The 26155-nt window shown below is 36.4% G+C and overlaps 1 protein-coding gene and 1 pseudogene across 2 annotated transcripts in view; one reads left to right on the top strand and one right to left on the bottom strand.

The window, feature by feature from the left end:
• The window catches only part of impact (impact RWD domain protein), a 30639-nt gene extending 17892 nt beyond the window's left edge, over positions 1-12747 (bottom strand). For both annotated transcript variants that reach the window (XM_020918876.2, XM_055164653.1), the window contains exons 1-8: positions 12569-12747; positions 11309-11437; positions 11188-11240; positions 11000-11062; positions 10762-10847; positions 3502-3630; positions 3321-3415; positions 745-818 (exon numbers count right to left, since the gene is read on the bottom strand). In XM_020918876.2, coding sequence (XP_020774535.1) covers positions 745-818; positions 3321-3415; positions 3502-3630; positions 10762-10847; positions 11000-11062; positions 11188-11240; positions 11309-11437; positions 12569-12613 — 674 coding nt within the window. In that variant the 5' untranslated portion in view covers positions 12614-12747. The remainder of the gene's footprint in view (positions 1-744; positions 819-3320; positions 3416-3501; positions 3631-10761; positions 10848-10999; positions 11063-11187; positions 11241-11308; positions 11438-12568) is intronic.
• A 292-nt stretch (positions 12748-13039) lies between these two features.
• The window catches only part of LOC110154794 (oxysterol-binding protein-related protein 1-like), a 29262-nt pseudogene continuing 16146 nt past the window's right edge, over positions 13040-26155 (top strand).

Genomic DNA, 26155 nt, shown 5'->3' with positions numbered 1-26155 from the left:
ATGGGCACTCTAAATTTTGGAAAAGTGAAAAATGCAGAACAGTTGGTAGGGTGGAGAGAGCAAGTGAGCATTTTGTCTTTCCCTTCTGAGCCAAAATGATAATGAAAATGATTGTATCAATTAGTGTGTCCTACGAGATGATATATTATGAAATGAGAATGTTCGATATATATTATTCATGCATTAAACAGATATTATTCATGTTCCATTGTCTCTCTTTTCATACACTCGCACAAAACACATGAAAAAAAGAAGTAAAAATGTCAACAGTGATGAACTAGTGCAAAGTCATTGTGACTGGTTCAGTTCCACTGACTTCCTGTTCACAACTGAATAACTGAGAAACACAACACTTTAATTTACATGATTTTACAATAATTGCATTTGCGGTCCTCCGTGTCTTTAATTTCATTTAATGAATGATATATATATATATATATATATATATATATATATATATATATATATATATATATATATATATATATATATATATATATATATATATATATATATACAAAAAATGTGCTATATAAATAAAGTGGATTGCATTGGATTGGATTAAACAGACAAAAATTGTCTGCTCAGATGAATTGTCCTTACAGGGATGAATAAAGTTGTCTGAATCTGAATAATTATCTATTGAAGCTAAAATCAAAATACTGGTGCGACAGTCATTTAGACATAAAAAATGTGATAGAAAACCAGACAATGCATTTTTATATATGTCTGACTTTGACTGACCTGTACGCATAAATATTGTGAGTGGCGCTGGCGATCTTCTTGTTCTCATAGAGCTTCTCAAGGACCATTTTAACCTGCAATGCACAGCAGAAATAACAGGAGCGTCACGACAGGGCTCCACTTTACTCTCACCTGTTTTTACATGCATTAAACCAGTCTGCAAAGCAAAGTGCTGATACATAGAGTTAACCTGTCGCAGCACAATGTTAATGCCTCCTGTACCAAAGGCCTATGAGAAAAGGAACATCATACTCTCTACGATGTAAAGACTTTAGTGAGGTCCTTTTCCATTTGATTTTAGGTTATTAGATGAGATAAAAAGGCACATCTGGGGTATGGATCTAGTCGACAAAGCAATCATGGCAAAAAGACATAATGGACAAAACTGAGACATGACTTTTGAAATATCCCAGACAGGGAGCCCAGAAGAAAAGAATAAAGACTATGGATGTAATAGGGCACCACACAGTTAGCACTCCTGCCTCACAGCAAGAAGATCCTGACTTTTGGGTTTGATCTGTGGAGTGGAATATGCATGTTCTCCCTGTGTTTGTATAGGTTTCTCACAATCCCAAACCATGTAGCTCAGGTTGGACCATAGTGGTGGTGCACATCTATGTAATTTTGTTGGTCAACTTGTGCAAATAATAACAAAAATGAAGTAAAACATTAACATTTACAATTACTGAAGAGGAAGCAGGTTATAAAGTTGGATGATTCATTGTAGTGATACCTAATTACAAACATCTGCATGAAAACAAGTGAGATCTACTGAAAAAATACAAGTGCTAATTCACACAAAACATGTAAAACTCTCTCTGGCCTGTTTTAGGACAAATCTCATCCCAGTATTTGGCTCTTCACTAATTCAGAGGCGACTTAAAAGCTTGCACCTGCTGTGGAGAGCTTTCCAAATGTTTGCCGACACACAGTTCTCTGGAGACCAAACGAATCCAGCTGAAAAGACTCTCATTTTCTGCATTTTTGTATTATTTGGTACAAGGGGCTTTTGCTCAACACATGAAAGAGACGAACACAACATTTTACAAGATGATTGGAAGCTACATTAGTTTCCATGTTTGCTAAGCTCCTGTGAGTAATACACTTTGTCGTTTAGGCAATTAAAAAGTCCCATTTAAGTCAGGCATTATTTGTAACTTATGTGGTCTGTTTATTGATTCTTTTTTAACAAATTATAAAGAAACACACCCAAATGTCAGAATGCCTTAATAGTAAAAAACTCTGTAATTTGCTCCTGTAATTACCAACAGTTTTATTCACGTTATTAGCTCTAGTCCAACATTCATTAGGAGTGATAAAACTGGTCATTACAAAGACTTCTGCTCATTTCAAACACGCTTTGAAGGAGCATTAAAAATCTGTATGCGTTTTTAGTGCACATCAAAGCACATAGCTACATTAGAAATAACCCAGAACGTAAAACAATAAAAGTAATAATGATCAAGGCTAAAAAGTGCTCTTGTGGACATTTTAACATGAATTTATGCTTAATACTATCTATAAAGAACCATCTCAAAATTGATTTTTACCCATAAACAGCTGAGTAATGCTGTTTTTGGGGTTAGTCAGCAGTAGCACCACCATAAAGATAGCTTGTTCATGCCGTGACATTTTTGCATAGCAAGCATCATTTTAGTTTTGATGTAGTTGGTGACTTCAGTGTCTTTCCTTCAAACAGAAGTGTAAAAAAGTGATAGACAGTTTGAACATGAAAAGGTTTTTTCGATGTACAAACTGCAAAAAGATGAAAAACTGAAGCACTCAGAGACCCTTGGCACAGAATCTTTTAAACACTGCTGGATTTAAGCAGTCACCTGGACTCAAACCAGAAATTCTAATGAATATGATAATATGGTACTTTGCCGCAAGGTCAAGGCAACTTTTGGAGATTCAGATTTAGATTTTAATACTAGATTCAAATGTGAATTAGGAAGGAAATCCCTAAGGTCATCCCATTGCATCGCCCAGGGACCTTATTCATAGCTATAACTTCATAGTCCAACCTGTAGTCAGCCTAATGTACATGTTTAAGATGCATGGGGGAAACCAGTGTCCAGATGAAACTCACAAGCATACAACAAAATTCTTGGTGGGCTAAAGACATTAATTAATTAACTAATTAAAAGTGGGTAGTTAGCAGAACTGACAAAATTAAGTATGTGATATAAATAGAGAAGTAAAAGTAAAGTATCTTTGTAAAAAAGCAAATTAAACTGTCTAGTCACCCCCGAAACTCCTTTCTCCTTTCTGCTGTGGTTCATAGAAAACCCATAATCCCAATACAATTCTTCAACTAATAAAAAAATTAGTAGAGTAAGAAACCACCAACCGATTAATGATTAAAACAGAACTAATTCAAACCACCCAGGAAAAGAACCCTGGATCTTTTGTTATATAGCAAGAGTGACATAACACCGAAGTACAGCTTTGAATTTCAATTATAAGGCTGAGAGATTATAAATAAGATTCTCTACAGCACAATATTAAGGTCAAAGGAATTTGTATATAGATCCATTTACCTTAGAATGCATATTGAACAGTGAAATGCGCTGTACCTGTCTCGGTGTCACCACGGGAGCTAAATGAGGCTGGAAAGTGCTCCGTCGGTCCGTGATGGTATTACCGTGTTTTATTGGCGGCATCTCGTCGTCTGTATAATGAAATTGTAGGTTTAATATATTCACAAACACTTCTGCACATATATAATTGTACTGAGGCCCATTGAACAGGCTGTACCATTCAAATGGTCCATAAAAAGGTGTGCGTTTTCGGTCAGTTTGAGAGAGCTGAAGTCTGGTATGTCTTCTCCGTCCTCCATTTCTTCCTCTTCAGTTGTTATGTTGATGTTTTTAGCCGGGTGGTCCTCTGTAACAGTAGTAATTAAAGAAGTGAATGGAAGGAAAGCTCTTGGCCAGCCATCTTAATTATTTTGCAATTACAAACAAACAGGGTAATCCGGACTCTGTAATGTTGTGTTGGTATAGGGTGGTATTAAGAAAGGCATTACGGCTCTAATCTGACTGTGTTATGTTGGGTTTATATTACTTTGTACGGGTTACTTGCAGAATGCCTGTTACGCCAAGACAACTGTTGTGTGTATTTGACCAAAGCAATGATAACACAAATCTAATAACCGAAAACCACACTAGACCGCTGCAGTGTCCCAGAAATATGAACTTCTTGTGGATTCTTTCTGCAGACCCACGCCTCATCCACACTCATACTTCACCAAGATCACTGTCAGGGTAATGATTTTCTAAGTCTTCTAAGACCTGCACCAGTCCCAAACCACACCGCACTTGCAGTTCGTATAAATCTAACACAGGGTTCCCACTCTTTTTCACTGACAAAACTTCAAAACTTTTCCATGATATTTTCATGACCTAAAGTGAATTTTCCATGACTTTATGGCACCGTACATGTCTAGAGTTGAGCATACTTTTAGGGCTAAATATGAAATGTTAACCCTTTCCACTCACCTTATGGTTTGGTATTATAATTTTTTAACATTCAAAATACTGTGAATGCATTTATTGTTGTCTTTTTTAAACAAAAGGCGCATACATTTGGAAATAATCATAATAGCCTAATGATAACTTAACAGAACGCTGTAGTTGCAAGAGAAAGAAAGAGAGATGACTTTTCCAAAACTTCCATTGAATTTACAAGATTTCATGACTTTTCCAAGCCTGGAAAATGACATTTCCAATTTCCATGATCTTGCCAGAATTTCCATGACTGTGGGAACCATAGTAACAGTTCAGATTGACAGTTTTGCTTATAACTGAAGACAAAAATCTAAACATTATCTGCATTTTTTTCACCCAAAATTCACATAATTTAATTTTTTTCTGAAAAAACATTCACTTCAGAATGAACATTATTTTGTTGAACCAATATTGGTCCTTGATTTCAAAGTTCATTTTGCAACTAAGAAAAAGGCTTGATATTCAATACCAACATTGATGATAAAAACATTTTTTTTTTTTAATAGAATGTAATTTTCAATACACAATAATAGCACTTTATTTAACCATTTAACTGTTTTATTCTAGATCTGAAGTCCAAATCTGTTCCAAAACTACTGATTAGCATCTGGGTACTGATTTTTTGACAACCTTTTAGTCAACATTTTAGTGATGTCATCATAATTGTTAAAACTGACACACAGAGTAAACTATCTCTTCGAAAATTAACAGAAATATCTTGTGAAGTGAATGGATATGTCTTGTGTCGAAGAAATCATTCCCCAAACCCTCTGAAGAACCTGCGTTTACACCTTGACATTAAAAATTCCTCCCGCTGAGCTGCTTATTGCCGAATTAACTCCGATGACCTTTACTGACACTACAGTCCTCTCACGACCTATTACAGGAGGGCAAACATCCATAATAGATGATGTCTGCTGCTAGAGCCTCAGCTGCTTTAAGATGAATGAAGATGCTGAGAAAAAAGAAAGAAGCAGAGAGACACTTTTCGAGCTAAAGAGATCAGTCATTGGTATTGATTCCACTACGGGACAATAAATGAAAAAGTATTTATTATTTGGGATTGCTCTAAAGTCTCTTTTTCTAAGGTTAACTAGGGTTGGTGGACAGTGGTGCCCACAACATTTAACATCTAGTGAATGAAATGAGAAAACTTGTGAAATAAAGAAATATTTTGCAAGAGTAATTACATTTTAGATAATATTTCCACAGATATAAATATAACTGGATGATATGACAATAATATATATTTTTTCCTCAAATGATCAAAGTTTGATTTGATTTTGACTTATTAAAAACTAAAAAAAAAAAAGAATAATTACCATTCATCACAGTACAATTTCTTCTTGGTGCTCCATGCTTACTGTGGTTGTGGATCTCTCAATTAAAAAGTCCCAAGCTGACCATTGACAGTTACAAATGAGTAAATCTTAATCTTTATTAAAATGTGTTTAATTGCAAAGCCCTAAGATAATGGTCAAAATGAAAGCAAATCAGGACTAAAACTGAGGCGTAAAATCTTTGCAAATAAGTACTCCAGAAGGAATAAACCAGGGCTAAACTGGGATCAAACCAAGACCAAACCATGACTGAGCTAAACCCACGTTTAAGCATAGAGATAAACCAGGACAATAAAAGCACAACTCTTGGCTTTGGCAGAAATGTTAGAGTTTTAACCATATTATTACTGTACATTTAGCTTCTTATTTTTTTAATTGGCTTGTTTTTTTATTAAATTTGTAACCTCAGATACAACTGAACTAAATGAAGGTCGCAATGATTTCAATGGCCTATATCTGCCAGAAAGATACTAAACCAATCATCCTTGATCAAATTTTCTTTCACTGGAATCACTTGTATAGAGTAACAAAAAGAACTAACTTAAAAATACATCTAAATATGTTCAATCAAATGAAAATGAAATAACTCATGTGATTTCAATAGATATTTTTGAGCAGCACCAATCCAATGCCCCTACATGACCCTATACGCTAAACCCCTTCAAACAAGCTTTATCACCCCATTTCCTCCCCTCTTCTAAACTTTTCCTCTGCTGATGCAAATGTGGGCGTCGCTTCAGTCATTGCTCCATTCAGACACTTTTTGACTGGTCTTATGACAGAAGCTGCCATCTGTGCCCCAGAAGTGAACCCTCTTTCAAAGGCATTTTTCTCTTTCCGATTTTCGCCTCTTCGGGCCGTAATAGGAATCAACCAGAGGCCAGCTCAAACTGTCTGCATCCTGGCCACAGAGCATGACCGGACGCTTCAATGCGCAAAAGTGAAGATGATGGCAAAAATTTACACATATTCCAGTATAGAGCAGGGATTTTCAAAATGTTCACACAGCGAAATAATCACCACCCCAAAAAACACCAGTGTAATTTGAAAAATGAGTGAACATTCTGCGGCCAATCCAGGACAACAGTAGAAATAAATGGTAAACTCAAACTTCAATAAGAAAGCAGGTTTACAGAGGAAGAAAAACAGACTTACACAGGACTAAGACAGCATTTACCAGTACCGAAACCAGCCCAGGACTAAACCGGGATGAAACCAGAACTACTTAACACCAAAAGGAGGATAAAATATGAAGAACTGTAAATACTGTCTATTTGAGAACTGCACTAGTCTGTCTTATGTTGTCAAAAAGTCAATCTATCATAATAGATAAAGTGAGCAAAATACAATAATTTGACTGTGAAGATTAAAGTGATTTTTCATGGTGTGTCATTTACTATAATGTCATTATTTCTGAGAAATGTGGCTTCCATAAACAGCAGAAAAATAAAGGCTCTCTGCAGTGTGTTCTTCTTTTTGACTCTGAATTTGACCATCATCCCAGCCTAAACTCTTGTAAATGCATTAACAAACTTCTACATTGAGCTCATGGACCATTGGGCAAAACTAAGAGAGTGGTGTACACAGTTTTATTTTATCTGTTGCAGCTTTACTATTGCTGTGAATGTGTTATACGTTTTGTTACCTGCCCAAGGGGTCTGGAAGAAAATTAGCATTTTTAGCTATAATCCAGTTAACATCTGTTGTTGTCTCAATATAAATGTATTCCCTCTGTCCAAGGCAGACTGCAGTGTATACATTATTAAACACAGCAGGGAGCAAGTTTAAAATGAGCTGTAATGTCCTTATAGTTCTAGAATGTATTTTATTATTTTATTTACTACATGAAATATTTCAACAAAAGTAGAGAAATAATGTCCATATGGCTCATATAAACTATAAAATGGGAAGCTGATAATAGGCAATAATGTTTCCTTTCCTTTTGCACATAGAACATAAGAAATGTTGCAAACTTGAACCAACATTGATCCAGACCACAGACTGCTTGTTCATTTTGTCCAGCAATTTGTTGTTTTTCTTTAATTGATCACACGCCTGTGTTAGCTAATTGACACATTTCTTCAGTAATTGAAAACCGCTAATACCTTCTATTAAGAAGTCTGGCATCTCTTCTGTCTTCATAACTGAATTGGAGATTGATCTCAGAACACTGATGCTCATGTTGCCCTGACTGACTGCATTGCTCAACAAGGAGACTGATTGTGAGCTAAATTATTAAAACTTTGCAGTGACATCATGCTGGGGGTGTTCTACATGTACGTCTATGGGAAAATGTTTAGATGTTACCATAGCGAAACAACACAGGAAACACTGGCATTTTTTTAAGTTTGTTGAAAACTCAATAAAAAATACAAAATGGACTCAATCAGGAGTCTGTGAGCAATAGGAGCATTCACGTGCTGTTTAGTTGTTTCATTTTCAACAAAAAAGGTGAGAGTGGCTAACTGAAAAAGTGTAGGCTGATGGTAGCTAAATTGTGACTGCAATTTGATGTCTGACAGACTTGTTTAAGTGCACTAATCAGTTACCCTGTTGAAGCTCCAGCTAAGTGAGCTCTTTCTAGCTGGATTGTGTTAAACTAAAGTTCAGATTAAAGTCTAATTTGAGTAACAGAGCTTCAGACACAGCAATGCCTACAGCCAAGGGAGTGATGATGAAATCAGCTGCAAAGTATCAATACATCTGGCACCTCTGATGAGTGAGTTATTCATTTACAAATAAATAAAATAGTAGACATAATATATCTATATATTCCTTTACTGTTATAAATTGTAATGGTTTTCAGATTTATTTACCCTGATACATTTTCAGATATATTTTGTAATGTTGCAGACTCACAAGCAACCACTTGCTGAGGCATTGATTTGCAATTTTGAGTTGTTTGTATCCTTCCTTGAAACATTTCAAGTAAAAGAGTAGCTATATAGATAGTAGATGAGTTACTGTTGTGATAAAGGTTTTATGGCTCAATTTTTATTTCTTTTATCTAAAATTTCTAAAATTTTCCTTGAACATTTTTTTTTTTCTAAAATGTCTTAATGTTGCAGACTCATAAGCATTTTCTGAGGCACTGATTTGCAAATATGAGTTGTTTTCATCCTTCCTGAAAACTTTTACTACACTAAATTAAATAATTTAGTGGATACATTTTACAAAGAGGGTTCATTTAAGGCACTACTTTCAGATCTGCTGTAATGTTTCCTCATTACAAGCATACCTAGCTTTGTGTTTTGTGTCATTCACACATCTTTAACACACAAACCGTGCATATATGGGCTGTGTTCTTCTCTCAAACAGAAAACACTCAGTTCCACCTTGTTATGTCATGTGATAACACAGGAAGTGCTCCACTGTGTTACGCCTTCACTAGAATCATTTGGGTACTTTTAGCCCTGAAATTGCTGATCTCTACTGAACAAAAGGTAAAAGGGAGCTGTTAACTTGAAAACTACCGCTTCTTGATATCACAAGGTGAAACAGAGCATTTTGATCATAGCAGATGTAAGCATGTCTGAATGAAACAAAACAAAACTCCAGGTACATTTATGATGAGGTAACAAGTTATTTTTTTTATAATATTGGACCTTTAAACTACTTGCTGTAAGTCAATGCCACAACTAATCCCCCAAAAGACGCTGTGTTTGTTTATAAGAGTGTAATTTTGTTATATTTCTGAAACAGACAGACGTTAAATCATTTCCTGTACAGCTGGGTGTGCTTTTAGCAGGCTTTAGTTATTTGCTCATTAGACAAAAGGCTATTTTCAGCCTCTAGTTAAGTGCCCCAGTGAGGAGCAGTGGGCAAAAAAAGACCCTGGCATTTTATATGGAAATAAAAGAGCGAATTATAGCACAGTGGCACACATGGAGGCGGGTGACTATAATGGATAATCAGCCATATATATTAATGCCTTGCTTGTTTTTCATAAATAATGCCTGTTGTTTATGCCCTGATAGATTTACTTTATGAATTCAATGCATTTGTGTGAAATTATGTGGCTAGTGAACAAACATCTGCTCTTCCTGTCTGCTCTCATTCATCAAAAACTTCATCATTGGAGCCATTATCTTGTGTTACTCCTTTGCCCCCCCTGTCGTGTTTAGGCATTTTTCATTTCCTTTTAGCCAAAATGTGCATCTTTTTGCTTATCACATCCTGTCTCACTCTAACTCCTTTTCCCTCAAGACGCCTGTTTTATTTGAATGATTTGAATAATAATGCATTGACGCTAGTTTCCTGTGCTTAAACTACTCTGTCCAGTTATTACCACATGAATCGTAGAGGGCTCACAAGCTCACAGACAGACAATAAAAGAAAGAGATATTTAATATACTTTGCTACTAGCTGCAAAACAACTACGCCACACTATGTGATTCTGTGCAAAAATCATTTATTCTGGTGTATCTACTCTTTAGCACACTTCAAAGGGGAATGCCGAGTCAAAAGAAGGCATTACATAGATATTGATCTTAATTCAGAGCAGTCACTCAAAGTCAGGCCCAAAAAGGTTTTAATATTGTCCAACAAGCCCCTGAGCTTATCTCATCTGAGACTCGGACCAAATCATGATTGTGTTGCTAATGGAAGAAGAGCCTTCAAAATCCTGAAAGATACCAGGTAGTGTGAAACAGTTTAAACTACTGCTCTAGTCAGGGGCAAAAACATATTAGTTATCATATCATAATGGAAGATTGATAACTACGTATACATGTATAGAGGAACGGTTTCCCAACAAGTTGTAATTAAATATATTTATAATTTAATATGAAATGCCAGACTAGAGTAAATATTATTCCAATGGGCATGAATCTTGCCATTAAATCAAAATGCTGAAGACATCTATAGGAAAGGGATTATGTCAGGAAGTGAATCTGGCATAAAACTTATAAGCAGTTTGTTGTAGCACTCCACAAAGGAAAAAGATAAGAAGAAAAGTACAGCTCAACTTCCAGGACTACACTTCCGCACAGAAACATAATGGATGTGACAGATTACAACCATTTGTCCTAAAGATGAAACTATTGTCTTAAGCTAACGGGTGCGGCAAAGTCTCTTTCCGGGTCTAGTATAAAAGAATGTCAAAAAGATTGATAAATTTCGAGTGTCTGTGTGGCCCTCAAGCATGACTTTCATTTTTCACAGCTCACCTGCTTCCCCACTCTGGGATTTCTCAACAAGGAATTCTCGGACGTTTTCCACCCAAAGGTACAGGATGCTCTCCCCAGCATGTTGCCTGTTGACATGTTGAAATTTAAATGTTTCTGAAAGACACTGACTCCACTGTCCACACACAAAACACAATGGTGAAAAGCTTTTGTTGTTTGGCCTAATAATATTATCCAACAGTGCACCCTTGTGAAGTCACAAATTATGAGCAGCACTCACACATAGAGGTCTTCCAGGCTGTTTGCCAATTTGGCCCTCTCAGGTCCCCGCAACCACGCAGCACTACAAAAGCCAAGAACAAACAGAGGGTTATTGAGTAGGACCACGAGTGGGTTTTTGAGTGGGATGTTGTTTTATCAATTCGACCGACTGACATAAGATTAAATTTGAAAGTCAAATAGACTCACTTGATTTGGTAGATGGGAGGGGCAGCACTGGGGTAGTCCGCAGGGAGAATTATCTGATCAATATAAAAAATAAGAGTGATAATGAAGAAATTCATGAGGGTACTGGATTGCATCTATCTACCTGAAGGCATGCAGTTAGTTTGGGCTGCTCAATGTCATCTGAAATTTTGATACAAAATATTCTTGAGGCTTCATCTATGACACACCACTCATCGCCATATATCGAAGACAGAGCTTCCACCTCATCAATCTAGAAAAAAGAGACACAACACTGTCAAAGTGAGCTTCAGTTATTAAAGGCAATACAATACAATTGTATTACAATACAATTTTAATTAAAAAAACAAGGCTCAAGTTCAAAGGAACACTTATATGGGCATGTCTATCATGGCATGTCAAAAGCAGCTAGTTACACTGTAGTAGAAACTTGATTATTTGGCCAAAATGTTAAGGCTTCTTGCCTGTGTGTAACTTGATGCTTATAATGATCATAAAAAAGATAAAAGAACCATGGCATGCTGTCATTTAAGAGCAGCACCACTGTATGTCCACATTTTGACAGTATGTCCCCTCAGTGGTGCTAATTAATGTCAGTCTTGTTTTGTGCTGCTGATTTGATTGTAAAACGTGTCGTTGTGCAGCCTTTGAGCACAGAGTAACACCTGCCGAGATTCAGACATCACAAGTGTTAATGAACCCAGCACCTTGGGGACATTTCAGAAGTGTCTCCCTCAACGGTAGGACAGAGTTAGATAATTACTTTTTACTTCATGTCTCTCTCTGGAAAAGAGAGAAAAGGCTCTTTGTTTGAGCTGCATAACACCTTGACCACTTAATCCCACATTTCTCAGGTTGGTTTCACTCCGCGGCATCTAAGATGTACATTAAGCATTCACAGACTACCTACTGCTCTATACACCTGTCATTACAGGCAATTTGGCTGACACGCCCCCTGTAGCTTACAACAGCACAGTGCAGCAGAAAGTCATGACAGAACTACAGCTCAGTGGGACCACAAAGAGTTTACTGTTGTAAAGGGCAGAGCAGTGACTTCCCACAACATTACTCAAATACATGTTACATTGTGACCTACATTTTAGTTTCATGGCTAGTATTGTAATATATATATCTTGTTCTCGGTGGGAATCATAGACACAGTTTAAAACAACAATGTTGATATTATCATTATTATTATTATTATTATTATTATTATTATTATTATTATTATCCTTCATAGTGGTTATTACATGCATTGATGACTACCAAAAATACCATCTGTGGCATATTCGATGTTAGCACACTGAGTACAGTGAGTTGTTATCTCAGGTCAAAGTAGAGTTTATGGAATAAGAAAGGGGCGAGAGAGCCAAGCTTCTCTTACTTGAGCCTGCAGGTCTTCTCCATTCCCCTGATTTGAGTCCGCCATGTATTTTACACTTTTTATAACACACGTTTACACAACTTTATAAATATTATACCATGTTTAAAAATTAGGAAAATACAAGTGACGAATAACACGTGAAACACATGTTAACAACTAGCTGAACAGTTTTGACAAAAAAAAAATGAGTGCACAGAGTACTTCCGGGTTAAAGAAAATAATATAATATAACAATTGTCGTGATAAAACGCTTCCATTTTGTCGTTATGTTTCGGGTGAAAATAATGTACATAATTTTGATTTGCATATAATATAAAGTGCCTTTAAAATAATGTAAAATGGTAGACCGTTTTAGGCATTTGCTCAATTTATGAATGAAACAATGGCTTTTACGATGAAAGGTTAAGGCTGTTGTACACGTAACTTCCGCTGTGTGAAGATCAGCTGATGTCCGTGTAAACAGAGCACAGAGGGGTGTGTGTTGGGCGTTTGACAGTGGTGTTTCGCAAGCGGTCAGGTCCACATGACAAATGAAGTCTCCATAGCGGAAATATGACGTGTGGTTTGGTGTGTGACGGTTTGATGAGTAGCGCTAAAGAAGATAAAGTTACGTTGGGGCGAAAAAGGCAGTATCTACTACTGTAGGGGCAAACAAGCACAGGCTCACAGGAGCTTAAAACATCACATGCTGCTGTATACAAGGCCTGTGTGAAAGCAGTCCTGCCTGGTCACACTGCTGGAATTCACGATTCAAGGCTGGTTCAAGTAGTAAGTTGATCCCATATGTTTGTTCAATAGCTGCTAACAATATTGATTTTATCGTTGCATTTAGTTATAGCTGTTATAGCAGAAAGCATTGCAATTCTAAATACTGCTGCTACTGTGGATAACAATAAACATCTCTCTAAATGAGAATAGCAAACTCTCTAATGACATATAAAGGTCTGTATTAAAATGACTGAGCCTCAATAATAGACTTTATAAGATTATTAGTGCTAATACTGGAGATTCACAGTCACACAAAAGCAAGACTAGACTTGATTGAATTACTCAGTACTACTCTGAAAATTGTTTCAAATTCTTGTCCACCTCTCCTACATAATTAACAAAAACAAAGTGGCACCACAGACAATTTAGTCTGTATGAATATAGATATAAAATCCACATGGATTATGTTATCTATAATTACTTTTTGTTTTGTCTGTGTTCTTCTCATTTCTTTCTGAACAATGGTATGATGATTATTATAAACAGTTAGAGTTTGAGTCACATGCTCTAGTCCCAGGTAAACCTGTTTGATAGCCAGCCCAGCCATTTGTTCCCGCACCTAAGAACTACAGGGACAGCCTTATTTTACAGCAGTGTTCGGCTTTTCTCAGTGATTGGTGTGTATAACATTTTCAGAGTTGGATAGCATAAGAATTTGCATAGCACAGAAATATGTCCTATTGTTAAGGCATAACTGATGACACAGGTTAAGTTGGTGTTGTTTTTCTTTTATCAGTGTCACTGCATGCCAATGTGGCATTTGCAAGTATAAAAGATCATGTGCACTAAGACTTAAGAAAGTGCATGTTCTCTTCCTGTCAGGCTTGTCCTGTGATTGACGACCTCTGCAACAGTTTTGTAATAATGCAAAATGTAGCCATGAATTGCACTTTCTTGAGCAAATAACTTTGTTCAAAGTAATTTATTCTGATGTAACAGGTGTGCATGGAGGATTTTGAACCAGAGGAAGAATTTCTACATTGTGCTAGGAATGGAGACCTTCCTGGCATCAAGAAACTCCTGTTGTCTAAATCTAGGCAAGAGATACAGATTAACATCAACTGCAAAGGTGTGGAAGTAGAATCACTGGAAATGTCCAGCAAATGCAGTGTGACACATGTCACATGGTCTACATGATATGATTTAAGTATTCAAATAGTTGTTGTTAAAGTACCTTTTCATGTATGTATTTATTCATTCTTAGGAAAGAGCAAGTCGAATCTGGGATGGACGCCACTTCATTTGGCCTGTTACTTTGGACACAAAGATGTTGTGGAGGAATTACTTAGGGTGTGTTTCTTGAAGATTATCTTATTTTTGATCAAAAGCATAAGTGATGATATATTTTGCATGTTTGTTTTCTTTTAGGCAGGGGCAGATGTTAATTTACCAAATAATATTGGGGATACACCGCTACACAAAGCTGCCTTCACAGGGCGAAAGGTAAAAAGTTTGAAATGTTTTAAGTTTCAAATATGCATGTACATCTATTAATTTGATCAAACAATATTGTCTCAGGAGGTTGTGATGCTGCTGCTAAAGTATGATGCATGTGCCACTGTCATCAATGGAACCGCACAGATTCCCAAAGATGTCACACAAAACGCAGAGATCAGAGGCATGTTAGAAGGTGAGAGAGCTAACAAATCGTACAAATTTTTACTTCTTATTTAAAGTGGATGCATTTATATTTTATTTATTATTACACTGTGATTAATATCAGCGGCTGAGCGGACAGAGGAGAGAAAGCTGGAGAACAGTCTTTTGGAGGCAGCACGAGAAGGAGACTTGTCCACATTAAATCAGTTGGTGAGTGCTAGATTTGGAATAACGTATTGCATTAATGAAAGTAGAGAAGTCGTTTTCAAATTTCAGAATCGAAAAGGGCTTCTGGATGTGATCCAAAAAGACTTGATAGCAAAAACTGTGTACAGATGACCACCGTAGAAAGCTTCTATATATTGAACCATGTCTGGACAAATGTGGGATTACACCATCTCATCTCATGTCATCAGTATTTACAAATGGGTGCAGTTTGTTTAGTTTTCAGCTTGGTCTTAAGCTTGAACTTAATGATGCAGTTGATTGCTGTGGAAAGTGACATCTACAGCTAACAGTTCTTTTAAGAAAAGGCTAATGTTCTGCTCTGTTGGATTTTGCTGTTTTGATGGTGTGAGCTTCTTACAACCCAGTTGCTTTTTGGTTTCTGAATATTTTTCTTCTTATATTTTTTTCCTAATTATTACAGAAGCGAATTATTATAGTGGCCAATATTTGGACTTTATAGTGTATTGACTATCAGCCAGAAATCTCCAGCATAGGTCAATATTTTGTTTAGGTCAGTCTGTTGCCTAAAAATTACACCAAAGCTTCATATTAACACTTTAATACAAAGAGACAGCGGCACTAAATGTAACTACACAGCTCTCTTATAGGTTTGTGGTAAAACAAAAAAGGAAAGAAAGGGCTTGGGTGGAGTTTGTTGTAAATTTAAATTACATAATTTTGGGAAAATAATCAAAATCAGTCTAAAATATCTGCCCAGAAATATCAGCAGCGCTTACTGGGCATCGGTTGCTCTGTATTCTAAAGTAAACAATTGGTATCGGCATCGGTCATGAAAAAGACAATGTCATTAAAGGTCTATCTCTACTATTTATTAATGCATTTTAATATGAATTAGAGAAAACATAAATTATTTAACTCAATTTAAAATGTCTGAAACAATTTAGATTGGTATTCAGTAATATATTATTGTGCAAATCTGTTTTGTTAATTGAAAAACATACTGTGTTAGTAAGATTGGTTAATTTTGAATGTGTCAAATAATAGGATTAGGAGTGAGCATACCAGAGAGATGGCTCATATTGGATGTTTTAGAGGAATATAACGTTGGACTGAAGATTTTACATTTAGATTCTTATATTCTGGTCAAATAGAAGTTGTCAAGTAGGGGGTCAAGAGGAACATCAAGGAACAGATTCTGTGGTGAAGAACATGATGGAGATATGTTGAATGGACTACTGAAAAATTAACAAACTGCATGACGAAGTGCAGTTCAGATGAAAAGGTCATCACAAGGTCTAATTACAACATTTAATACCTGACTTTATAAATTCAAAATGTGCCCAAAGCATCAACAACATATATCAGAAATGCAGAGGGCTAATTGCTCTTGAGAAATACACAAATCAAACTGTTCTGCTTGGGTGTTCTCCTGAATAATAACCGCTACACCGCTCCATCTGTTTCTGTTGCATGCGTTTGGCTTCAGCTCAGCAGGAAGAAGCCTCCAGACATCAACTGCACAGATCTGCTGGGTAACACGCCGTTGCACTGTGCAGCCTATCGTGGGCAAAGGCAGTGCGCCCTAAAGCTGCTCAAGAGTGGAGCCAGTCCTAGTATTAACAACAAGCAGGGTATGACACATGCACTACTATAGCTACGATATAACCCTAAATAGGCTGCTCTGATATTGATACTCTGATACTGTTCATTGGACCCCTATCTCTGAAAAAGAAAAAAAAAATGAATAAAACCTTTTGTGGTTGTGGTAGCATGACGCTGAAAAGATCATCTGGTTATAATGACTGCTCACTGCAGAAATCAAAATCTTTCATTGCAAATCAAATGGAGACACCTGTAATATTTAGCAGGCCAATAGATTTGACACTTAATGTTTTCTTCTTCTGTGAAAGAGATTTCAGCTTGTATACAAGCACAAGTGTCGTCTTAGTATGATATGCGTTTAAATCCTAATACGCATGTCCTACATGACTGTCTATAGATGCTAGTAGTGCAACTTGATATCAGTTATATCAGTTTTTCACAAATTTGATGTTTTTGTTAAGTCTCTTTTCACTTAATTACTTTCTGCATCCTTACATATTGCAGGTCAGACAGCTTTTGACCTCGCCAATGATGCTGTGATGAAGCAAGTCCTTGAAAGCAACATCAATCGAGTGAGTCTTTTAAACTGTCTCCTTAGTTTTTGGATTCTTCACCTGCCTTTTCGCTACACTGATATTACTTAAAACCATACTTTCTCTTATATTTCTTGAGAGGGCATTGCAGTTATTCAGCAATGTTTAAGCCCTTGTTATGTTACAGCAAGAGCCCCTGCTGAGTAATTTACCTGCACAAATCAGCCTTCAAACCATAAAAGAGTTTGTGTGATGACTCTGCGATGCCTCAGACACTCCTAATAATAAATACCATCATAATTAAAGAGCTAAATACATGAGTGGTGCTTTTGCTCTAAGTAACAATGTAACGCTGATTTAGAAGGTCTCTTGACAAGCCTGACTGCACAGACATTTTCAGAAATCTACATTAAATATTTGAAGAAATTAGGATTCACTACAAGACGGGCCAACCAACAAAATAATCACTTGTCAACATTGAATGAGCTGACTATATTTGCTGATAACGAAAAGAGATGTTAAGAAATGGGCCGTCAAATATTGCATTTTCAGATGAAAGAAGTGAATATGGGATAATTCTGTAACATTTTACTGCTATGCTATTTCAATGTCAAATCTGAATAATAAATAAAATATAGTAAAATGCATCGTAAGTACTGTATGTCTGTAAGGATGCATTTGTTACCATGCCTCCCAGCTTTATTCTCAAGAATGTAGCGCTGATAGTAGCGACTAGACATTCGGGGTCATTAACTTCTGTATTTGTTCATGTATCTTGATGTGAGGATACTGTGTGTAGAATCATAATAAAATATCAACTTTGCAGGGCACAGTTCGTCATGTGAAGAAATTTGAGGGACCCCTCTGGAAGGTAATGAGCCATAATTTGATGGAAATGTTGCTTGGCAGTTGGTTATAATAAAATCTAATCATGTGTTTGTCGTTGACAGAGCTCGCGCTTCTTTGGCTGGCGTTCGTACTGGGTGGTTCTGCAGGATGGGGTCTTGTCTTGGTATTCCAAACAGTATGTGGCTCCTGTCATATTGTCTTTGATCGCTGCACCTGACATATGAAAAGGTCTCACTACCTGCTTTTCATTAGAAAGGAAGGTGCTGGTGTTAAAAATAGAAGTCTCCTCCCACTGTATCTCAATTGAAATTTTATCAACTTCTGAGACAAATGAGATTCAAGCCTTTTTAAGAGAAAAATATCTCTCTTTTTCTCTCCCTCTCTCTCCCTCTCCCTCTCCACAACAAGGTCAGATGCAGTAGCCAATGTCAAAAGGCAAGGTTGCAAGTCTCTTACAAACTCCAGCTGCTTGGTAAGTTCACCTTATTTGTGGAAAACTCACTACAGTTACAAATACTCTTAAGGTTACTGCATATAATATAAAAAGCATGCAATCGTATGTAGTTTTATGAAGCTAAATTTATTCACATAATAAACAAAATAACAGGTTTTGTACTTGAGTAAATAATAAGGGATTCAGTGCCATTAGACAACACTGTTGTTGACCAGAGACTAAACCAGCAACTTTTGGGCCTTTTTAGCCTTGGCACAGGCAGACAGAAAAGCAGTTGTTCTCACATTCTTTCACCTATTTAATTTATCTGCTATTTACACATGCATGTCAGTGGGTAATTTATAAAGAAATGTGTGATGTAATCAGTTAGCTATAGTAGATGTTTAAGAACAAGCAAACAAAAATAAATACAGGTAATACAGGTAAACATATGTGAAAAGAATAATCACAATGGGTTCATGATGACATTCGTTGACTTGTTTTCAGAGCATTTTGTGATTTTAATATTTGTACACGTACCCAGTAGGCTTTTTGTATTTTACTTCGCAGGTTCGAGCCAAAGACAACTGTTTTTTTACACTCAGATGCTTTGATGATAGTGTGCATCACTTCAAAGTGTCAGCAGAGAACGATCCAGAGGCAACAAGAAAGGTGAGCGCCAGTTTTCTTCTGATTGCAAGACCAAAAACACACAGTGATTTTTCTGTAGCCAATGGGAAAGATAGAAGAAGAAACGTACTGTATGTCTTTATTTTTCTTTCTTTTGTACTGTTGTCAGGCATGGCTGGATGCTTTGGAGGAGCACTCGGCCTATAGCACACACTACTGCTCTCAGGAGCAGGGCAGCGAGACGGAGGACGAGGAGGAAGTGATGTCACTGGGGGAGCTGTCAGAGTCACTACAGGTTGGCAAAATTTTACTTAAACTACCTAATAAGTGTTGTTGTTGTTGTTGTTCTTAAAACAAGCAGTTATTTTTTTGTTTGTTTGTTTTTGTTTTGTTGTTACATTTTTTTAATACTCATATATAAACCAAAATTCTAAAACTGTAAGTGTTCTACAGTTTAATTTTAGTGCAAACATCTGATAACACTTTGTAATAACTACACCCAACTAGCCTTAATAAACCATGAACCAAAACTTAAGAGATGATGAACAAATACTTTTTAAAGAATGATTAGAATTAATTCTTAGTAACTGCTCAGTTAATACCCAAACTCCTAACTCTAACCCTTTAATAAAGTAGTAAACCTGAATTATAGTAAACTATTTGTTCAGGAGTAATTAAGTCTTCATACTTTTTAAGGCAAATGAAGGTGTTATTTAGTTATTTATAGTTATTATAAAGTGTGTGTGTCCAGGACTCACATCTTAATCATTGCTCAGGTGTAGCTATGACTGAGGTGTATCTATATATTTATTTTCTTCAAGATTTGTAAATATGTGTATTTATTTATATGTTGTTGCAGTGAGAGTTCAAGGGACTGACTATTTTCTTTCATGTTGCTCTTTTTACCACAGGCAGCAGAAACCAGTCATAAGAAACTGGAAAGGGAGGTGGCATCCTTCATGTCGATGCTGAAAAATGAGGAGCTGCTTGAAAGTAAAACCCTTTAATTGACATTTGTGTTGTTTAAACATCGCACATCCCAGACGCACCCCCGCTAATGTAGAGAAACATATGGCTTACCATTAATGTAGCCATGTGCATCATGAAGTAAATTTAAATGTACGAAAGTGTTAGCAAAGGCTTTTCCTGACTCTGGCTCCATCTGTTTCTGTCATCTCAGGTTTAATGTTGTTTAGTGAGCCCTGATTGCAGTTTGAGCTCTGTGTTTACATTTATTTCTCTTTTAGTGCTGTGGCTGCAGCTGTGTCATTATCGTGCATTGTCCTTGTTTTGCAGAATTTCCATCAACTTTTCTTGACAAAATGCATGAAATCTGCGAGTTGTCCGGTGAAACAAACTCCAACCTCAGTGTGTGTCTCAGCCTCTTCTCCAGGCAGGAGGGGGTGAGTGTCTCAAGGACCAATCATGTCCTCATAATCTCTAAATGTACAGCATTACTTAACCTATTTAAAGTTTGGGACAGGAAAGTTTGCATTGCACTTCAGAAGGATAATAAAAATAAAAATGGCATTGGTATGTCAATATGGCAATTGCAAATGTGAATTTTAAAGTTGCAATAAGAGCTAAGTGTTTTCTATAGACAATGCTGTGGGTTTGATTCTATGGCCCCACAAGTTTATATTGACACTATGGTGGAACAAACTATCCGTATTTGAATAATTTGATTTAATACAGTCCATTTCGAAAAAGGACTGGTCACAGATTAAATCTAATTATTGTTATATAATTATGTCAATACTACCTGTATAAAGTTGTTTATTTATTACTCATTTTTGTACAGCTTGTATGTAGATAATGGAGGGCCAGCATAGGCTCCTATATTAATGGGAAACACTGGCAGCTATTTGTGCTCCATAATTAGTGCTGTGAGTTAGAGACTCGGCCCCAGCTCTTTGCTAAATACCGCTCCCTATTCTTTACTCCCAACAAGGCCTTTGGGTAGAAAAAATACAAAAAAATAACTAAATGTTGTGGGTGTTTTCTATGTATGCACTATGTAAATTGGTTGTCACTTTACAGTAAGCCGTAGTATGTTGGATAGGGAAGACTGAGGCTTAAGCATATAGAACTATAGACCTTAGATGAAGTACAGGGCTAGACACAGGGTTGAGATTTAGTGGCACACACACACACACACACACAGAGACAAGCATGCACTCTCATATCCACTCACTCTGAAAAATTGTCTTATTAATTTACCGAACACTTACATGTCTTTGAACAGTAGAAGGAAATTCGAGACACATAATTGTTGTATGATCTTGACAGCTACAAATAATGTGAAGTGTGTACTGTAATCAGCCGGGTCTTACTGTTTGTGACCCTCTGGAGCAGTAAAAACAAAACTTCTTTCACAAGGACGTTGTTTCATCTGAATGCAGCCCAGTCCAGTGCAGTGATTAAAGGCTGTCAGATGGGCTTTCTTTGTGCTACTTTCAATGGCTTTGATTGTAATAGAAGGATTACATCTTTTCAGGAGCAAACTAGATGGAAGTGTTTGCAGCTCTCACAACAGGTGCAACAATACCGTAATATTATCCAAGTTTGTTTATGTGGCACCTAACAATAATTTACATTTACATATTATTCACTTGGAGGGCTTTGCATAATAAGATTAGTTTTCGGTATTTGTTGCTGTGGTGTAGTGCGGCCTTGGGTTCAGTTAAGCGCCTGTGAAAACTTGTGAATGGATGCCGAACCTAAAGCCCAATTTCAACAAATAAATCTGTCACGCTTTGAGCCCGAAGCAAACAGGATCAGGAAAATGGGATTTCCTAACGGCGGCACAGCAAATTCAACTCATTTTGATACATAAATCTTCATCATGCTGCTTTAGTATCTGTAACACTATCTTTTGGCATAAAAAGGATCCATGGCATTGTATACAGCAAGGCTAAAAGTTAATTTATTGTAATCAGATTCAAGCATGTTAATTTGTCTGGAGGCTAAAGTTATTATTCTTATTAAGTCAGTTGTTAGGTGCTGAGGCTGTACTAAGTAAAAGTTTTAGCATAGTATGAAAATGCAGTTTAAATGAGGTCATGATAGTTATAAATATTTGTTAAAGGTGCACTACGTAACTTTTCTGTTAGAGTCTGGGGCACCTGCTTGTCTCCATGGAGATGTTATAGCTTTGCCTAGTGTGTTCCACAATTTGATGACTATTAAATTATTCAATCTTGAAATAATTGGTTGGTAAAGGGCCCATATTACACTATTTTCTAATCTGTTATAATATTTTAACACACAAACCCTGCATATTTAGGCTGAGTTCTCCTCTCAAGCAGAACTGTTCCAACATATGGTACTACAGGAAGTACTTCCACTGTGATTTAAACTCTTGCCGATTTCTACTGAACTAAAGGTAAAGGTACAGCAAGGCATGTTTATTTGTATAGCACAATTTGTACACAAAGTAATTCAAAGTGCTTTACAGAATAAGAAATACATTAATCATAAACAACAACAATCAAAACATAAATAATCATCATAAAGGTAAAAGGTAGCTGTTAACTTGAAAAATATTACCTCATGACATCACAAGGTAGAGCAGAGCATTTTGAACTTTGGGGATGTAGACAGATTAATAATAAACATGTGTGAATGAAACAAAACACAACTCCAGATGCAACATTCTAACATGGCTTAAAGCTCACAAGAGTCAATTTTGTGCAATAAGGACCTTTAAATATAACTGGTTCAATAGCTAAGATGTTTTTGTGATCCAATATAGCAATATGACCCTTCACGATGTCTGACTCAAATATTACAATGGCAATGTTATAAGCAAACTGTTGGTGACTTGAATCCCTTTTCTCAAGTTCACACTATGGTTGTGCTATTGGGCAAGATGCATTCTCACCTATCACTGCTGTAAGAAAGAAAGTCTTCTGTCTGACTTATTCATGTAATACAGTTTTACATTAGTGTGGCTTTGGATCAATTTTCTCACAAACCTTCCTGACACTTTTCTGCAGTATTGATCAAACTATCCATTGCTATAGTGTTGATCTAAGTCTAGTAAAGCTTGTACAGTAAAACAGCCAAAGTAATCAGTTACACAACCATGTTATTATAACTGCAGGCAAGTGTGATTCACTGCAAAATGCTATGTAAATGTCTGATGAGGTAAGGCATCTCATTTCAGCCCTGATTGTAATCTATGCTTCCATTTTGTAGATGCAAAAATGCAGTTTGTCACAATCCATATTAAGCTACTTTTTCAGCTCTGGTTTTTATTTGAGCGGCAGATCTGAGAGAGCATTAGTCAGACATCTCCCCACTGATTGTTTAAACTGATATGCGGTAGGAAGCTGTTTTTGATGCACAGCGCTGCCCCGAATCAAACAGAAATGAATCCTCACTAAGGCTCTTCAATATGTCAGTCAAGAGGTGTTCACCTTCACATAACAAAGGTGGGAACTATTTCCAGCTTGTTTCTTTTCGCTTTTTGATTTAGGTGTTTTCATGTCATTCACAAAACAGAGCAAGCAAAAGGTTTATGTGTCATGAGACAAAAACAAACACACAAATGACATAGGGGTGGGTGAGTTTCCTGCATTCAGGCAATATTTTGTCAATCCAACAGAAATGTGTTCTTTCATCTTTTTATTGTATTAGTTGAGGTTTCGTGCACATGACAGGTTTTAATGTTTTTCTAAGCATGACTTTTTTGTTGGGATGATAACAGGGTAAATATTTATGATAGTTTTACCCCAGTCATGTTGAAGTTTGTGAAGAAAAATTGTGTGCTATGTGCTATATTTTAGTGAAATTATGAGTCGAAACAATCTGTCATATGGACTATCAGAAAATTGTGACACCTTTTACTTTTATTTGGTAGTTCACAACATATGCTTATTTTTATTTCTAATCAGCTTTGTTTTACCACAGCAGAATATTTTATTATAAATAGACAGATATTCATTTTTTATTTATACCTTACAGCTGTTTATTATTTACACCTTAGAGCTCTTTGATAATTTGAGCAGTATTTATTGTGTGAAAATGTTGGGCATAGGCAAGGGAACTTTAGAAAAAAGAACACAAGAATTTCCAAAGTCATTGGTAGGTGCACTGGAATAGAAAGGAGCTTACAGATCTGTGACGTGGGCGGCATTGGTGACGAATATCATGTTATGTCTGGCTGTTCAAATAGTCACACTGTAGCTGCAAGAGAGAAGTATCTTCATATGTTGAATACGTAGAAAATTATCGTTTTATTTAAATCAAAAAAGCCCATAACTTGCAGATTGGGTGCCCTTTCTCTCTACCAATGAACTGTCCTTGTCCTGACAGAATAATGCAGTTTTTGGTATTTGGTGAAGAGCAAATCAATACATGAAAAATGAAAATGAAATGGAAAAAAAATAGACCCAACAAATTCTTTATTTTCTCTTTTTGTATTGTTACATTTGTTTTGCACATTTTTTTTTTTTCTCAAGATGTGCTATGCATGCAGACTTATTTGACAAACAGATTTGACAGCAGATTTGCCTTGTTATATGTGATCACAAGATGCTGGTTTTCCTTTACTGGTGAGGAAACTCAAGATGGGGAGGTGAAGTGGTATAAATTGCAGTGTAATGACAGCCACATGCAACACATTGAACTTTAAAGAGGAACTTCCTGCTGCGTGACCCTAGGAGGACGCTGTGGGAGCTTATAGTACCACAATCACTCTGTCAGACACAAAGATGTAGGATTGATTTTACTATGAATCAGGATTAGACTACGTGTCACAATATTGTAAAAATTTGCAAAGCTAAAATAGCAATAATGGAGAGTACAAGGGTTTCTGAAATCAAAGAATAACAAACAAGTATGCAAATAATTTTCATAACAAGGCGAATCAAATGAAAGAATCTGAAGTAGAATCTTTAAATGGAGGCTTAAACTTTCATGTTTTCAAATTTTACTTATTAGTTTTACCACAGTTTAAGATTATTGACATCTTAACCAAACAACAGTCAAAATCCATCCACAGATCCATTTGCATTCACCATGTCTTATAGATAAACAGATGACTAACATGAGGAAGTTAATGAAATCAACATTGTGGAATGAGTATTAGTGATGGTAGATACAAGTTGACAAATAAAAAGCACTTTATACACTATAAATTGAATTGAAATCTTATTTTTGCATCTGAAATAGAGATAGAAACGGCAGACTGGGTTTTTTCCAGAATCCAGAGAAAGTGATGGCCGATAAAGTCTGCCCGTGCTTTTGGGCCAATAGACCTACAAGAGAGCTGTGTAGTCACATTTTGTACAGTTACCTTTTCACAATGCAGTGTTCAAATAAAGTTTTGTACAAATACTTTACTCAACAGGTCAGACAAAACAAAATATCAACCTATGTTGGAGGTTTAAAGCAGATAGTGTTAATATAGTGTCACTGTAACCCTTTCAATTAGGGCTGTTCTTAGGATCCTAATGTGATCTGTATAACCACGATTGCCAATTATCTGAATTGACTTCCCCACAGTAATGTATGAGTCACTCTGATCACTCACTTCATCCTGACTGTAATCCCAGAATGTGCTGGACACATTTTAGCAGCCTCACTACATCAGCAGTGCCGTCTCATTTAAAGAGGCGTGAGAAATAGTGAGGTCGTTTGCGAGGGAAAACTGTGTGTGAGAGCGAGGGAGGAAGTAAAAGACAGCTCAGAAATAGGGAAGACAGTAATGCTTCAAAAATAGCTACTAACTTCAAAATAAAGCTAAATAATTTGTGACCCTCTGCGGCATGGTAGTGCTGATGTGTAAGTGTGACAGCAGTATTCACAACCACAGACTGTATATATAAATGAACACAGCTAACCCTCAAGCCACTGCATTCCAAATAAGAACGGAACATGGGGGCGTTTCTGGCTCCATCAACTCTGTTTCCAAAATCGTCGCCCCTCTCTCTGTAACTGCTGTGAGCATCATCATTTGGGTCTTAAAATGTTCGTATT

Source organism: Boleophthalmus pectinirostris, unplaced genomic scaffold (genome assembly GCF_026225935.1).
Source record: "Boleophthalmus pectinirostris isolate CB_2022bp ecotype Guang Dong unplaced genomic scaffold, ASM2622593v1 HiC_scaffold_7, whole genome shotgun sequence".
Taxonomy (NCBI): Eukaryota; Metazoa; Chordata; class Actinopteri; order Gobiiformes; family Gobiidae; genus Boleophthalmus; species Boleophthalmus pectinirostris.
The sequence above is the reverse complement of the archived record's forward strand: the minus strand, read 5'-3'. Positions and strand labels throughout refer to the sequence as shown.